Genomic DNA, 17,975 nt, shown 5'->3' on the forward strand with positions numbered 1-17,975 from the left:
CGTGATGGGGACAGCCAAATGACATCTGGACATGGGACTTCAAGACCTGGGACAGCAGTGACAGCCAGACAGAAGGACACAGGCAGTGGGAGCAGTGCTGCTCTCCAGGAGCTGTCAGAGGCGGGGAAGGGGATTCTTGCCTGGTGAACGGTTTAGTCACCAAACAAGAGGAATTTCCTTGATCTAAACTATTTATGAACCTTTTGCAGAACCCATGCAGAGATTTTTTTGCTTGTTGTTGCTTTTAAATACAAAATAGATGAAGGAAGATGAATAGATGCCACCACCATGCTGCCACCACCTCTGTGCCTCCCAGAGGGGTTCTGCATCTCCCCAGTAGCTGAAGGCAAGTCCCAATGGGTGACTGCTTTCCCATTCTCCATTAGTGCACCAGAACATCAAACTCACTTCCCAGTAATCCAAAGCATGCTGCTGCTGGTGTTTCAGTTCAGCTGCTGAACCGGTAACTCGACTCTCTGCACCGCTCGTGCCCGAGCCCAGGTCAGCAGCAGGACCTGGGAATCTTGTGCCCGTGCCCATCAGCATCGTGCTCCATCAACGCTGGACCACTCCAACCTGATTTTTCTACAAATCACCTAAAAACATCCCGCAAACACTAAAGCCCTCCTCTGGTCCACACAGCCCCAGTGACACCACTCAGGGAAACCCAATCAGCGGTGCCCACCATGGCACCGATGGGGAACATCATGTTCGCCATCACAAAACGCATCGTCTCCTGAAGCCATTTCTAAAGGAAACACACTGGAATCTGCTTTGAGATGGAAAGATGGACAAGCCACAAGTGATGTGAGCAGAGATCTCCTTCCTGCACCCCGGCGAGCCCCAGAGCTGGCAGCGGCTGGAGGAGGTTCACCACCGGCACGTGGCTCTGGCCAGCAGAAGTAACGAAGCCCGGGTGGAGCGTCCGCAGCCCGGCACCCGGTTATCACCTTGTCTTACTTTCCCTGCCCCACTTCCCATCGTACAGCTATTTATTTGTTCCAGTAAAGGGTGAAATCCTGCGGTAGGCTGTGGATCTTCCTCCTCTGGCGTGCCCGTTGGGAACAGGCAGAAGCGGAGCGCCGAGTAAAAACAAATTCGGAAAGTTACGGTTCCCACAGCAACGCCTGGCGCCTGTGCAGCCGGCAGCGCGCAGGCACGCAAAGCTGGATTTATGCCTTAATTACGGAGTCAGGGCTGCAAGAGGAATATCCCATGCAAAGCTCTAGTTTTCAGCTCCTTACGCAACTTTGCAAATATAGAGATTATTCCCTTTGAGACTGATATTTTGCATGTTTAATCTAAGATTAAAGGTGATTTTCTGCAAGAAGTTTCAAGAAAAGTAAAAAAAAAAAAAAAAATTTTGAGTGAGAGGGTGAGGACGAAAAGCTGACACAGCCCCAGCTAGTAAAAGAGAAGAGAATGACAACCTGTCTCTTGTTTGCCTGTAACTCTGGCACAACTTGCTCTGGGAATCCTACACTGAGAGTAAATCCCTCAGGAAGCAAATGCAAGTGAACTCAGAGGCACGACTTGATGCAGAAACTGTCACCATTAACATTCGAAGCCAGGTAACATCTCCTGCTACATCAGGACCAGAGCCTGAAATACCTGAGTCCGTTGACAGCCCTTTCTCTCTGACAGGGCAGGGCCCCAAATTTTTGCATTTACTGCCATATACCTTAGGTGAGCGACATCAATAGGCGCATCATCACCCAGAAAACACCCTTTCGGACACACTTCTCTGCCCCTCTCCTCCTTCTGTAGGGGCAAAACAAACCAACGAGTAGCCCAAACCTCTCCATGCAATGTTATACATTTAGCATTTGGCTGAACTCACCGGTGAGATACGTGGTGGCTCCACCACTGCTCGCATCTGCCTGGGCTGTGGCCTCAGCAGCCTTGTCCAGAGCCTGCAACCTGGTTGCACAGCCAGGAAGACACATCTGAGCCATGTGCCACCCTTCTGCAATGGGAAGGTGTCGCAATCACCCAAGAGCTGATGAGAAAACCGCCCGCTCACAAAGGGCTGGTGCTGCTCAGCAGGATCTGTGTCTTGCTCCATGTATCTGCTCTTCAAGGTGCTTCACTCCATTGGCTTCGCCATCACCGACAGCCGAAGGCTCTGACCTTTTAGGCTTCCATAAGCTCAGCAACTTTCAGCTTTTTAACGATTTGGATGGGGTAGAGCCGTGCAGACAGACAGACGTCCTGGAGCAGCTCACGGAGCTTCTGCCCACCAGCTGTAGCCACTGCGACATGATCTGGGGATGGTTTCTCTATGGGGATGGTTTTCCTATTCCTGAGCAGGCCAGAGCAGGGCTGGCTGCCTCTTATGAAGGATTATTTCGGCGCTGAGCTGAGCCAAGGCTGCAGGTCCTCTTGCGCGGGTTGTTTGGGTGCTGTTTGCAATCATTTCTCCGGCGTTGCTCAAGCAGCTCCATGCCTGGCGCTTCCATCAGTGTGAGTTGTAACGAGGCAACAAATACAAAACTCCCACTGACGCCAGAGGAGCCAGGACCACACGCTGGGACTTCCGAAGGAACTGGTGCGAGGTTGGTACCAGACTTGCATCCAGTTCTATAGGATTTGGGCACGGTGACCCGAAGCTGGTGGCCTCTCTGCACACAAGCAGCTTTTCCAGGGAAACCCATCCCCAAAGCTGCAACGCCCTGGGAAGCCAAAGCACTGCCGTTTGAATAATATTTGCTTTTCCAATGTAAATGCAGAACCAGCTCTCTGCTCAGCACACATATCAACTCTCTTTTAACAATTTGGAATCTTAAGCATATTTTTTTCTCTCCTAGGCTTCATCGTTAACCTTTAAGATGGAGATAAGGCATAAGAGTTTGGAAAGGAATCAGGAGGGACCCTGGAAATGAGCCAGGAGCAGTGTTAATACTGGGCTGAACATCGTATCTCTTCGGTTCTTCTTTCCCCCAGGGTGATTCGGACCGCTCTTGACTACCACCATGGTATTACAAACTCTAATGAGGTTTGGAAAATAAGAAACCCACTGCGGCGTGGGAGAAACTAATAGAAATTGTTTTGTCTTCTCTCTATTAGTCATTAGAAGCAGAAGAAAAACAGCCACAGGCAGTGGCAGGACTGCAATATCACCACACATTTCATATGCTGGCACTCCGACATAGTCATTTCAACGCAGTTAATGCTCCCGCTTCCCCTCCATGCAAGACCTGCCATACACCAGCATCCCCATGCGGGGCTCCATCAAGCCCCAGTGGTGCCCAGTGCCCACCAGTCAGGGCTGCAGCCCCAGGGAGCCCACAGAGGTGCCCGTGCAGGATGCTCGGCTGACCCGTGGCTCTGCCAGCAGCAAACCCGCCAGCGCAGACCATCGCAGCCGCTCTGCAGCGAGCTGCCGTGCACAGCCCAGTGAACTGGCAGAAACGCCCTGAGTTTTCATCTCAAGAAAATTGTTGCTGCAGGTAACAGCCCATGGGAGATGCCTCCTCGCCTGCTGTGCTCTGGGCAGGGTGAGAGCAGGACACCAAGGGAGCATCGCTGGGGGACAGAATCATAAAACAGTTTGGGTTGGAAGGGACCTTCCCAGCTCCCCCAGCGCCCCCCCTGCCATGAGCAGGGACATCTGCACCAGCTCGGGTTGCTCAGAGCCCCGTCCAGCCTGGCCTGGGATGTCTCCAGGGATGGTTCAGCCACCACCTCTCTGGCCAACCTGGGCCAGGCTCTCACCACCCTCAGGGGCAACAACTTCTTCCTCATGTCCAGCCTGAATCTCCCCTCTGTTAGTTTAAAACCATTACGCCTTATCCTACTGCAACAGACCCTGCTCAAAAGCCTCTTCCCATCTTTCTTATCGGCCCATTTTAAGTACTGAAAGGCTGTAATAAGGTCTCCCCAGAGCCTTCTTTTCTCCCCGCAACACACAGAAGAGCAAATCCTCCATCTCTGGAGAGATGACTTGGGATGGGAACGATACAAGCCAAGATTTTCTGCTGCACTGAGGATTGCATCCAAGCCCTGCTGCCAGCTCGGCAGCAGGTACGGTTCGACAGCTGGCAGAGCCGCGGAGCGCTCAGATATCCCGCGCTGGTGCCTGCTCGCGACTGCATTGCCTGCAGCAAGGATTCGCATTGCTAAGTCAATGTCAAGCCGATTTAGTCCTTGGATGGGGAATCTCCACTGACCAGCACTGGCACTAGTGAGGGGGAGCAGTGACGGGTGGCTAAGTGTCGGTCTTGTCCCCAGAGGTGCCGCTGGAGCCGTGTCCGTGGCACAAGCAGCACATACCCAGGGCCCGTGCTAATGGTGACCACCAAAGAACTGCCTGTAGCGTGATGGAAAAGCCCTGCTATCACAGCTTAGAGTTGGGTGATTACAATTTACAGCCTCAAACCCTCCCGCCTCACTCCCTTCCTTCTTTTCAGCCGAACATAACCCTCATTTTCATGTGTCCCAAGGGGGTGCAGAGCCCCTGTACCCCACATCAGAGGAGGAAAGAAAGAGAAGCAATTCCTGTCTGCAAGCCTGTACACCACAGCACGGCTATAAAGCCAATAAGGACCCCCTGGGATGAAAGGTACTTTATAAATCTGAGCTGTTGTTATTATAAAACCAATCTCCACTGCATCTCTTAATAATGCAGATTAACTATGCAATAACACTAGCTATAATTAGTGTCATAAAAGTCAGCGATAGGAAAGGCTTGCAGGGCAGCCTGTTCCAATGCCCCACAGCCCTTTGGGGAAGAAATTGTTCCCCAGATCCAACCTCAACCTCCCCTGGCGCAACTTGAGGCCGTTTCCTCTGGTCCTGGCGCTTGTTCCTGGGGAGCAGAGCCCGACCCCCCCTGGCTCCAAGCTCCTTCCAGGCAGGTCAGAGATCAGAAGGTCTCCCCTCAGCTCCTGTTCTCCAGCTGAACCCCCAGCTCCCTCAGCCGCTCCCGTCACACTTGTGCTCCAGCCCCTCACCAGCTCCGTTCCCTTCTCTCAACTCCTCGCCCCATGGTGTCCCCCTGCCGTGGTGCCGGCCCCTCTCCCCCAACACCCCCAGGAATCTGGAGGGTGGGAAGGGCAGGAGGGGGGTTCCTGCCCAGGCACGGCCCCGCTCTGCCCAATTAGCGCTGCTGGGTGACAGGCTCTGTTTGCGCTGCGTGCTCAGCTGTGGAAATGCAAATCTGAACTTCCTCCACCGCAGCAGCTAACAAGATAATGAATATTTTCATCAGCTGCAGAGAATACAAACATCTGCGCAGACACAAAGGCGCTGCCAGGGCCGGGGGAACGCGGGGAGCAGGGACCGACCCCGTGCGAGGTGACCCCGCTGCCCGCGCAGGCTGCAACGGAACGGAGCAGCTCAGGGACATCTGGAGCAGGGACGGGGCAGCAGGAGCAGGAGGTGGCTGCGACACCCATGCTTGCCAAGGATGCAATGGTCCACTCCTTAAATCCTCCCCACACCAGGTGCAGAACAAATCTGAAAACCTCTAGTACTTAAAACACCTCTAATTACTGACATCTCAATCAGTATATTTTAAAAAAATCTCACCCACCCTGGACCCCTACACTCTCTTTAGGATATCTCTGGCACTAGACTCACTTTTGTTTTGCTAGAAGAATAAAAAACCACCACCAAGCCAGTGTGCAAAAGCACGTGGCTGCAGACTGTTGGAAATAGCCGCTCAAAGCCGTACAATCTGTTCTCCTTCTCGGTGGGACGTGAGCTTTGAAACGGAGCAGGGCTGATGCACGCAGGATGTAATCCTAACCTAACTGACGGAGTGCTGTGCTAATTGCATTAGTCATTTATTCACTGGATTGATAAAACCTCAATGCTTAACCTGGCCAGTGAGGATGTGCTCAAAATACACAGCGTGTGTCTATGTGCAACCTGTTGTGGGCTCTGAAAAGGGATGGATGGACTCAAGAAAGCAGCCAGGATATCCCTGACAGGGCTTCCACACAGCACGTCTGGGAAATGGGGCCAAGAGCGGAGCGTCACATCCCACAACAGCTCCAGAGAGCTGCTAAACCACTAAAAACCCCTCACCTGCTCCTGAGGACACGGCCTGGGGCATTAGCTGGGCTTGGAAAGACATCATTGCTTCCAACGAGCGTGTCTGAGGCTTCAGAGTTGTGAACAGGTAATAGAATTGCAGCAACAAATAATAAAAGAGAAATGAAATGGAAGGCAGCCACTGGAAAAAAGATCCATCCGTTATCCCGGCCTGAAGGGTAATAGGTAAACAAGGCGTTGGGGTGCCGGCTGGCGCCGAGCTCGCCGGCACAGGAATAATAAACAGCACAATTATAACTTCTCTGCTCGGAGGTTTCAAAGAGAGGAGGAAAAAAATATGAAAAAATCAATAGCGTTAATTTAACTAGTTACAGACGTTACATTTGTGATGCCGCGGGGGAGGCAGGATGTCCTCGCCGGGGCTGGCTGCCAGCTCCCAGCCGGGCGGCACCAGCGAAGCGCCTGGACGTGATGCTAAAAAACCCGGCTGAGCACCCATCCTGCCCCCCACCAGCACCCACAGCTGGGGGGGGCACCGAGTGCAGCTCCCCCAACGCAGCGGGGAGCGACGGGGTGGGCACATTTCCCAAAGCAGCCCCCCGGGCAGGGCTGGCACCGAGCTGTCAGCACGCCCCGCCGTTGCCGCGCCGGTTTATTAAGGGCTGAGAAGCGACGAGGGGAAGGAGTGACAGATTTAAAATTAACTTGCCAAACTCCCCATCAATATTATGACAAATCCCCGCATTGGTTCAGCGACCCGGCGCGCTGCCTGACAGCGGCACCGTGGCTGCACGGTGGCAGAGCTGGCTGCCGGGCTGGCAGCGCTGGGGGCCAGCGGGTGTCCGTCCCTCCCCACGGCACCCCGGCCACCTCGGTGCTGCTCAGCACCACCACCGATCCATCCTTTTCTTTGCCTAAGACTGTAAAGAAGTAGCAGCCCCGTTTTACAGGTGGTGATAAGAGGAACAGCATCCTCCAAGGAGGGATTTGCAGAGGGAAGGGCGCTTCCAGTTTGCAGGAAGGTGCTCGGCACAGCATCCCTGCATCCCCCCAGAACTGTCCCCTCTGGTTCTGGAGAGAGGAAAACACCTGGTGTTTAGCCGGGGTTTTTTTGCAGTGAAGGAGCGCTGACACAAATCCTCTCCCCTCTCCAGCCACCAAGCCATTTTGGCTGCTTATCACAGAACCATCAAACAATTTGGGTTGGAAGGGCCCTTCCCAGCTCCCCCAGTGCCCCCCCTGCCATGAGCAGGGACATCTGCACCAGCTCAGGTTGCTCAGAGCCCCGTCCAGCCTGGCCTGGGATGTCTCCAGGGATGGTTCATCCACCACCTCTCTGGCCAACCTGGGCCAGGCTCCCACCACCCTTAGGGTCAAAAACTTCTTCCTCGTGTCTAGTCTTTATCTGCCACCTACACCCAGAAACTCCCTGGACTCACTGCATCTCCTCTGGAGGGGGTTCAAATGGGGGCCGTGTGGGTCAGCAAGGAGCTTCCCGTGTCGCGGGGCTGTGCCAAGCTGGAGCAAGAGCCGGGATGAGCGGCAGAGCCAGAGCGGGGATGGGAAGGGACCTCGGCGAGGGCAGACGGCTGCTCCCCGGGGAGCGCCCCTCGCACATCGCTCTGACATCCCGTCTGCCACGCAGCAATGATCCAGAGAGCAAAGCTGGCTCCCTGGGTAAGTAATTTGGGTCTTCTCCATATTAATGGCATAAAAGCAACAGTCTGAAACTACAAACGGCTCTTAAACAAAAATCTCTATTCCCTCGTGGCAAAGAGACGGCACAAAACAGATAAGGAATGAACAAACAACCCATTTGGAAAATAATCCCCCGGTGACTTGGGGTGGCGCTGAGTTCAGGCTCTGCCCCACCGTGAGGCAACGGGGGGAAAATCGCTCTAATCTAGTCTTTAGTGAGCTGGATCCACCGCTGCGCCTCCCGGCTAGACCAAGAGCTGTGACTGGAATAGATCAGCTCCAGTCCCATCCATTTACTACCACCACACAGCCTTTCACCAAAGAGAAGAAACTTTTTTTTTTTTAAAACAGGTAAAAAAAAAAAAAAAAAAGAGAGGGATGCCTATAAGAAGGTGGCTCTGAATGTGCTTCCGAAGATCAAAGTCCCCTCCTCTGTCCCCCACCGCAGTGCCCGGTGAGGCACCATGCAGCAGTAGCATCACTGCGGGAGTGCTTGGATTTAAATTCTCGCAATCAAACAACAGCAATGACGTGGCGCACTCCCCCCAGCAGGAACCTTGACAATGGCTTGTCCAACAGGTCAGTCAAACACCACAGTGATAATTAGCTGTTATTAAGCCACCTCGGTATGGAAAAAGCTGTCCACAGAGTTCCTAACTAATGATGGTTTGAGCTGAGCTGCAGGGATGCTGTGGTGCTCACGTCCTGCTGGGCTGGGGCTTCACTGTGGCTCACGGATGGGGAAATGGTCCTTGGAATCAGAGCAAAGGGACGTGCGAGAAGGGACAGGCTCTGCGCCACACAACGAGGTGTTGCACCAATGCTGGTGTATATATGGAGCACATATAGCGCCCACAGTATGAACGGTGCTGGCTGCTGTGGGTACATTGGTCATAGCAGCCAGTATTATTTCCTCCATCCTTCCCTGTGGCGTTAGTATCTCCTCAGTGATGCCACCAAAATGTTGGGTGCCAAGTGCCTCGGATAAAATGACATGGGTTAAAGGAGAAAACCAAAATCTGAACCCACACTGACTAGAACCACAGGTCTGGGACCTCCAAGCTGCTCAGCTCTCCCACCGCCAGCCTGGTGTGTGACATGCTCACATCACACAGCACCCTTACTCTGTGTCCTAAAGGTACCCACTGCACACCCCCGTCCTTTCGGCACCATAAAGCCGTCAGTGCTCCACAGCTCCATCCCTCCAGCCCTTAGAAGGGCAGAAGCTCTAATAAGCATCGCAGACCGTTGGGTGGCAAAGAGACCACCCCAATGGGATGGAAATGCCGCTGTAACCGATAGATGTTGCCCAGGACAGGGGGTGAGAGACGGCTTTTCCCAGCACAAAGCCTCGCTCGCAACACCACGCTGACATGCCTGGTGGATTGAGAATATCCTATTTATGAAAGACACTGAAGATGCGGCAACATGGGAAGCAGACACCATTCAAAGGACTGTCACATCTGCATAGCTAAAGGATCCCAGCAGTTATAAATCCCTCTAAAATACTCAGCCCCTTGTTCTGATAGCAGGTTCTTGCTCCTACTTTGCAGAAACAGGCTTTTAATCCCTGGTATTAGGCAGCTTCCTGCTATGTTTCAAATGCACCAAATTAAGGGCTTCTCTAACAGCTGGTATCTTAATGCTCAGAAAGGTTCTTGAATATCTATGAAAATCAGAGGCAAATTACATCTTTTAGTTAATAATTTCTTCTCCATTAACCTCCTCCTCTTCCCTCTTTAGGAGATGATGTAATGGTGCTTCCATGGCATAAACCCCGACACGCCGGACAGCCTGGCCGCGGGGAAGGACGCCAGGCGTGGGGACACGAGCCCTTCCCATCGCTGTCTGGTGATTCTGGAGCCAACAGCCTATGTTCAAACAGGAAAGGGCAGCCGTGCTGACCCTGTAGGATGCCAAAAGCATTTCTGGAGCAAGACGTGCTGCCTCCCGCCAGGCTCCGACCTCTGCCGAGCCAGCGCATCACACGCTACAGCCTGTGACACGCAGGGATGCTTTGCAGGTTGCTCTTGTTTCAGACCCGGTTTCTCCTGCCCCTCACAGCTGTTAGACCCAGGACTAGTCCCGCAGCTGATGCTGGGCACTGAAAAGCCTGTTTGTGATGGTGACGCTGTGCAGAGGACCAGGGAGAATCTTCCCATCACTGCACATACTCTGCCATCCACCCCGCAGTGTGGCAGGAGTGGTGCCAGCCCTGGGATCACTAACAACCCCCTTATTTTTTTTTAAACCCAAAAACCTGCCAGTCAGAGCACCAGGGAGTGCTTTGGGCTCTGAGCCCCGGAAGATGCAATCCCAGGCCCTGCAAGAATCGCTCCTGGTCCAGCCTGGGACTGTCCAAACCCACCATATCTCCAGGATGTCCTTGGACAGTGTGACTTGGAGAAGCCACATCTCCCACGATAAACCAGACCCACAGGCAACCTTGTGTGTTTTCCAGCTGGAATTTAGCCCTGAGGATGGGAGATGTATTGGCTTCCCAGCAGCAACAAAGCAGCCCTTAGACCCCAGCCCTGGCTGAGGCAGGGGCGAGATGATTTTCCAACCCTCCCACTTCGCAATGCAAACAAAGGACAGGCTGCAGAGAAAATTTAAGCCTCTGCAAAAGGAGGTTTGGTGCTTAGAGACTGATGGCATAAGCTGGGGCTGGACCTCATTTTGGGGAGCCTGTCCTAGTCTGGCATTTCCAGGAGATGGGCTTTGGGAGTTTTTGAAGCCCGCAGATCTGCTCAGCCCAGCAGCTCATGGAAAAGTTCAGCTCTGCAGCCCTGGCTCTGCTCTCATGGACACACTGATGCCTGTAACATGGGAGGGAGTGAAAGCAAAGAGGAGCCCACTGGGAAAATCGCCTATGTGTACTGTCAATTCTCACTTCCAGCAAAGGCTGTGGCTCTGCTGGCTCTGAGTGCTCCGCTGGCTGCAGCATCCTGAGCCCCTTTGTGCTGGTGGAGCCCATAATTCATCTGCCATCACGAGAGCAAAGGGCCAGAGTTCAGCGCGAACTCACAGCTAGGACGGCTTTGAATTCAGCTGGGGAAACAGTGCCCATAAACCCACCGTGGCCAGCAGTGATGGGCACCCACAACTGCAGCTAAAATCAGTGGCAGCAATGAGGTCTAACATGAAAAAACCCCTTCAGTGCACTGGCAGATCCTGGGCAAGGAGGAGTCATGTTAGTGTGGGCTGGATCCTCTCCTGACTGCAATCACTGCTGCTGCTTTGAAATCCACAGGCCCCCCTTAGCTTACACCTGATCAAAATGCAGCTGCATTCGGGAGAAGTGAAGAAAAGTAAATAAATCTACTCATTTTCCAGCCCTGAATTCAGCAATTATCAGCAAGCTCTCCTCTGTGGGCACAGGAAGGTGAAGATCCAGCAGTTCAGACCCTGCTGGGCATTTACCTTCGGTTTATTTATGCTATTTCTTGTTATGTTATATTCACGGCTCCTCCCAGTACTGTAACTGGGGCCACTGAATAAAACCAGCTCGCAGAGACTGGAAACACACCAAGGATGTGCTCTTTCATGCTATATACAATTAATGGCAGAACTGGTTGTCGCAGGATATCGCGGAGATGAAATACCTCAGTGTTCAGAAAGAGATGAGGCAACACCACTGGGAAAAGCCTATCAAAGGTGATTAAACACTCATTTGAGGAGACATAGACTGGCCCAGGATGGTTCTAAGCCGCTGCCACTGGGAAGGATGAGCAAGTAGGAAAACCAGGGATGCTTGTTGTTCTCTTGCTCTTGCCTTAGTGAACGTGTCAAAAGATGCTGTCTCTACACCAACAGACCTTGGTCCCATCTCACCATCCCGACGTTCCCAAAACGAGGAGCAGAACCGGACCATACCTGAAAGTCATCTGGAACACCTGCCCTTGGTTGACGTGCTGGCTCCTGTTGTTGTAGCCGTGAAGCATCTCCCCAAAGAGGGTGTCGTTGAACTTGGCATCCGACTTCAGGCACTTGGGGCCCTCGCAGATGTCAGACAGCATCAGGCAGGACTTCCCATCCGGGGCCAACTTGTACTCCTCCACGCACCTGTGGATCACGAGCTACGTCGGACGGGCCAGGCACAGGCACAGGCACCCGACGGGCAAACCAAAAATCCAGCTCCCACCCTTATTCCCACCCAGCAGTGCCCTCTGGCAAGGAAGCAGCTCCAGCGTGGCCGCTCCTTTGCTCTTTGGTCCCACTTCCCAACACACTGTGGGTAAGATGCACATGCTCATCTTCAAAAGACAGTACGGGAAACTGAGGCAGGCAGCAGGGATGTGATTTAAACTCCAGACACTGGAAACATCAGTGCCATCTTTTGGACCCAAGTCCTTTGAGAGGTGGGGAACGAGTCAAGTTACAGAGCATAAGGAACCACACCTGGCCCTGGTTCAGAGAGCATCCAGGTAGAGTTACTGGCTTGAAACATAGTCAACTCTAAACCAAGGAATTAAAGAACTAAAGGAATTAGAGGGTCTAGAGCACAAGTGTGATGGGAGCGGCTGAGGGAGCTGGGGGTTCAGCTGGAGAACAGGAGCTGAGGGGAGACCTTCTGATCTCTGACCTGCCTGAAAGGAGCTTGGAGCCAGGGGGGGTCGGGCTCTGCTCCCCAGGAACAAGCGCCAGGACCAGAGGAAACGGCCTCAAGTTGCGCCAGGGGAGGTTGAGGTTGGATCTGGGGAACAATTTCTTCCCCAAAGGGCTGTGGGGCATTGGAACAGGCTGCCCAGGGCAGTGGGGGAGTCACCATCCCTGGAGGGGTTGGACAGATGGAGATGAGGTTCTCAGGGACATGGGGCAGTGCCAGGGGTGGGTTAATGGTTGGACTCGATGATCTTGAGGGTCTTTTCCAACCAAAATGATTCTCTGATTCTACGTGTGCTCATCCTGCCTTCCCTCCTTCCTTTCTCCTTCCTTTCTCCTTCCTTTCTCCTTCCTCTGGTCTTTTCCCCAGCGTTTGTTCTCCCAGCTGCCCCGTGCCCCCCGCAGCCGCAGAGCTCTGCTCACACCAGCCCCCCCTCCACCCGGGTTCTCTCTCCTCTCCCATTTCTCTACTGCGTTTTATTGCTGCATGCGAAACTACCCCCCGTCTGTCACACTTTTGCTTTGCCTGTTCCCAAAGTGCAGCTCTGCCTTGAAAAGGGATTATTTAACACAAAAAAAAAAAAAAAAAAAAAAAAAAAAGGAAAAAAATGGAAATATTCTCTGTCCTTGGGGACAGAAAAGACTGAAATGCAGATCACCTGTGTGGGTGTGGATGGAGACTACGTAATTTCCCAAGATTTTCTAGATGCTCCCCAGAAAGGTTGCTTGTGCCTCGATGGATTCCTAACCCCTTTTGCAGGCAAGGTGGAGGAAACATGCTCTCTCTTAGTGACTAAAGCACTCTGTGCTGCTAAACAATAATAAAAAAAGAAGGTGGGGCAAAACAACAACAAAAACAAACGCAAAAAACAGCAAAAAGGGATTTAAAAAAAAAAAAAAAAAAGAGAAGCTGACACAGGCAGAGCTCTGTGGGCTGCATGAGGTCTCTGCTGCACCTGCAGCATCAGGACACGACGGATGCTCCTCAAAGTTACCGCAAGGAATTTGTGGGCATTTGCTTCTCCAAAGGGCTCCTTTCCCCCCTCTTTCGCCCTAATCCTTCCCACAGGGATGTGAAGGAGGTTCCTGCATGTGCCCCAGAGCATGAACCAGCCAAGAGATGGGATCTGCAGAGCACAGGGCCGGGGTGGGCAATGCCCGGCTGCAGCTGTGCAGCATAAAGCCAGATAATCACTGAGCTCCTTTTAGAACATACTGCAGCCAGGGAGATTTTCCGGAGAGAAAATGCTAAATTGTGTAGGATTATAGGATCCTGGCCAAAATGAGGGATGAAACTCTATTTTAAGAGAGGCACAGGGGAGGAAAAAAAATTAAAAACTAGTGTTTTTTAAACAAATCCTCCACTTTCCCCCTCCAACACGGAATGTACAATTTTTGGGTCCCTTTTGGTGAGTCACAGATCAAGCTGTACCGTCACACAGTGGGGAGAGGAGGAAGGTGCATCTGCTCACATTGCTCTTCGCCTTTCCATACACTTTTGCCTGCAGGCAAACCAGGTGCCTCTATTCCCTGCTGGAAGTCAGCTCCATAAATAGAATTTTTCTTGGGCGTTCAGTTCCCTTGTTGGGCACACCAGTTTGGGGACGGGTGGCAGAGGAGGAAGGTTGGCAAGGATGGAAAAGGGCATGGGTTATTGTATGACATGAGGAAGACATTTTTTATGCTGAGGGTGGCGAGAGCCTGGCCCAGGTTGCCCAGAGAGGTGGTGGCTGAACCATCCCTGGAGACACCCCAGGCCAGGCTGGACGGGGCTCTGAGCAACCTGAGCTGGTGCAGACGTCCCTGCTCATGGCAGGGGGGGCACTGGGGGAGCTGGGAAGGGCCCTTCAACCCAAACTGTTGTGTGATTCTCTGATTTACTGCCAGCGAGAGCGTTAAGGCGACTCACCCACAGAACATGAAGATGGTGCTGGACGAGGGGTCGTGGGGCAGAGGGAGGGTCTGCTGGAGACACAGCTGCTCGCAGCCGCCGTTGAAGCCATCTGAGCAGTCGATCCCTTTGGAGTAGTCGTAACAACCGGTGCCATCCTTCATGGGCCGGAGGTCCTCGGGGCACTGCAGAGAGAGAGGGGACACGGTAAGGTCAACCGTGGGTCCCCACCTACCCTGGAGCCACAACCCAGGGGTGCCCTCCCAGGGCACAACGCTCCCCCCGAGCCAGAGGGATTTGTGTTTTGTGCTGCTGAACTCTGCTACAGGAGATGAGTGCATCCTGAGTGATGGATGGCACAGCCCAGGGGCTGGGAAAGGGGCAAAGACCACAGGGCAAGGAGCTGATCTAATGCAAAAGCCACACACCCCATCCTCCCTCTGGAGGAGAGTGAAACCCTCAAGGCTGCCAAATTACACAGCGAGGAAGCCTCAAGCCAGCGTGGGGCAAAGCGCAACAACCCACTCCATAATGTGCTGGAGAAACCCTCTGCAGTTGTTCCCCGTTCCTCTTGAGATGCTGAGAAATCTGCTGTAACCCAAAACCAACCATCTCAACACCTGAGACCAACCCAGAAAAGCACCTCAACCCACACCAGGCAGGCCAGCGAGCGTGGCCTTGGCATCATCTCCAAAAGCATCTCGCTGTCTCCCCGGGGAGGAGGCAGCTGTGGGCAGGACCAGCCCGTGCTGGAGGCAGGACCTGGGAAGGGGAGAATCCCAGTCCCAAGCCCATCAGAACAGTTTTCCACAGCCGAGGGAACCATGCTGATTCACACAAGCTGGGGATCTGGCTCTGGGTTTTAATTTCAGTTCCCCAGCTGGCTTTCCTTGTCCCAAAAGATAAAACCCAGCAGGCAGCAAATGCCATCAATAAATTGTCACCCAGATTAAAGCGCTCTTCTATTCCACTTGCGATATTTATCCCTTTCCGCCAAATATGCATGCACACAAACAACAACAAAAAGGCCAGTCCTTGAAAAAATAAATAAATCTTGCCTAGCAGCAGCTCGCAATTAAAAATGCATTATGGAATTTCTTGAAGATGAGTCAGACTGGAGCTTGTACAGGTAGTGATGAAGGCAGGTTATAAATGGCCTCTGTCAAGCAGAAGAAAGGTTATAAAACTGCTATACTTTGTGCTTAAAAAAGAAAATCAATTTTTCCCTGTGAGCAAAATGCTGTACATATTAATAAAAGTTCAGGAGATCCTGGACCCCTGTCACATGCAGGGTCCCGATGGGCGGCCGAGCCTTACTCACTCTTCGCTACTCAAGAAGCAATTTGCCCACAGGGGACATCAAGAAGATGCTCCAGAGAGTCCTGGCCCATCCGAGTTTCTCTCCACTTTTTAGAAACCCATTTTCCAGCATCAAAGCTGCTTCTGCCCCACCTGACGTCCCTCAGACACTTTGCTGGCTCTGGTGCCCTCATCTCCACAGCTTGGGTTGACCTTGCAAAGCCCAGCACCTTCCTTGCAGGCACTGGGTAAGGGGAGAAGGGGAGGCGAGGAAGACTGAGGGGCACACGGCTTTTCTAGCCAAAGGATATTAGCAGCAAAGGGCTCTGGAATAAGGTGCTGCCTGTCTCTGTAGAGCAGGCAGGGTGCAGGCAGGACCATGGAGAGGCAGCCCAGAAACCAGCAGCCTCGCCTGGACATGTAGCAGCAGAAGACACAGGAGCAGGAAGCTTTCTAGCTGCATATACAGAATAAATATGAAGGAGAAGAGGACACTTAGAACAATCTGTGCTTTTCACTGCCGAGCTGCCTGGGAAACAGGATCAGGATAAGCGTGTTTGTGAATCCGCAGATACAACACTTGCCTCCTGCGGTCTCCTCCGCGTCTGCCGGCCTCGTTGTAAGAATAAGAGCTGTGCAAATTGGCAGAAAGGCATCTCCCTGGAGGACAGGGAGGGCTGGCTGCAAACAGCATCCTCCGCTCCACGGCACCGCATCCGCACACCGAGGGGACGGGGAGGTCTGGGACTCTGCCCAAGTCCTCTCTGGAGCTCCCCGGGACCTTTCAGGGTGCTGAAGGCAACTGGATGGGACCTTCAGCCAGCAGAAGCTACAGAATCCCAGCCAGGGGATCAGTCACGGCTTTTCTGAGCTGTCACTCGGAGCTCTCGTCCTGGCGCTGATCTGTGTGCTGAGCTCAGCATCTTCCCCAGCCCCAGCTCTTTCCCCAGGACTGGGTTAGCAGGTCACCAAAGCCTTCCCTCCCTTAGCCCCACTCTGCTCCAGGCCACCTTTGGGATATTCCTCCAGTTCGGCTTTTAATCACCAGAAAACATGTTTCCTTTCTGTTTGTCATTATGCATCCTAACGGGTTAATTACAACAGGCAAATAGCTCAGCACAAAACCTGCACAAGTAAAGCACTCCCTCTCTCCGCACCCCCCCGGCTGTACTGCTGCAGCAAGGAGCTCCCCGGGGACACAAAGCTTCGGTAGCCAACACACAAACACGGGAGATGTCCCCGCTTGGAGGGGACGAAGACGCCAGGGACAGCAAGCACCGCAATTAGTGCCAGCCAGCAAAACAAACAGGCAGACGGCGGGAGAAGCAATGCCAGCCCTGCCGAGCCGGGGGGTTTGCAGGGATGAAGAGCTAAATGGAGCAAATATTGAGCACAGTAAAACTTTACTAGAGATTTCCCTGCCCCTGGAGGAGAGGATTTGCAATCGGGATGTCCCATCCACAGATCAGAGCCAGGGGAAAACCAACGCCCGTTTGGGTGCAATAAAGTTCTTATAGTTCTTCTCATAGTTCAGAAATGCCCCAGGAAAAAGCCGGCTCATGCTCATCCCGACTCCCTGGGCTGGGCTGAAGGGTTGGTCTGGGCTCCTGGGTGGGCTCACAAACCCATCACTTGCTCTGCATTTGCTGGGATTTTATAAAGGTCCAGATCTGTTATTGCTGACATTGATTTGTCTGGCTCGGGCAGCAGAGAACCAATAATTACGGGGAGTTTTAATCAATCCCCCATCAATTCAGCTGCAGTTCAATTTGCGATCTGCCTTGGCAGTGACACAGGATGGGGGCTGTGTCAGAAAATGATTAGAAAATCAATAAGCAACTCAGCCAATAACTCTGTCTGGGCAATCACGGGTGACACGTCCCTCCCCGATGGGAGGACAGCTGGTGAGACAAGGTGTCCCCGCAGCCCCCGGCCAACCCCCTCTGCACACCCCCCGTCCAGATACGGGATGGATCCATTTACCCAGGGAGGCAAAGGGATCCTACAAACTGTTAGTCAGCTCTTCGAAAGAAAAAGCTGTTTGTGGTTTGCCACGTTAGACCTACGCTGCTTGGGAACTCGCTTCAAACTCCCCGACCATCCTTCATCCACGGATCTGACAAGCAAAAATATCTCAGAGATTGGGAAGAGTGTTTAGTACTTAATGCACACTATGGAGAGGAAAAGGAAGGTAGGAGGAGATTCTTAAGCTCTTGGTCTGCTCTGAACAGCCAGCGAGAAGCCGTTACCACACAAATGTAATTCCACTGCCTTGCAAATCCACTCCATCTACGCGGGACTGAATCGGTTTCTCTGTGATGAGGGCCAGCCCTGAAAATTGCTCTTGGGATTGGAAAGAAAACTTACTCCCTTACCTCCTTCTGCATTAGCACTGATAATACAGAGCCTGCGGGCTAAAGGTGACCCACAGCTACAACACCCCGGCCCTGCTGCTGCCGATGGGTTTGCGAAGGGGGAACAGCCG

At 52.9% G+C, this 17,975-nt stretch overlaps 1 protein-coding gene across 1 annotated transcript in view; it reads right to left on the reverse strand.

The window, feature by feature from the left end:
• Positions 1–17,975, reverse strand: part of ASTN2 (astrotactin 2) — a 318,934-nt gene that overhangs the window by 123,805 nt on the left and 177,154 nt on the right. The window contains exons 12-13 of the mRNA XM_065648278.1: positions 14,210–14,376; positions 11,572–11,760 (exon numbers count right to left, since the gene is read on the reverse strand). Coding sequence (XP_065504350.1) covers positions 11,572–11,760; positions 14,210–14,376 — 356 coding nt within the window. The remainder of the gene's footprint in view (positions 1–11,571; positions 11,761–14,209; positions 14,377–17,975) is intronic.

This window comes from Caloenas nicobarica, chromosome 19, assembly GCF_036013445.1.
Source record: "Caloenas nicobarica isolate bCalNic1 chromosome 19, bCalNic1.hap1, whole genome shotgun sequence".
NCBI lineage: Eukaryota > Metazoa > Chordata > Aves > Columbiformes > Columbidae > Caloenas > Caloenas nicobarica.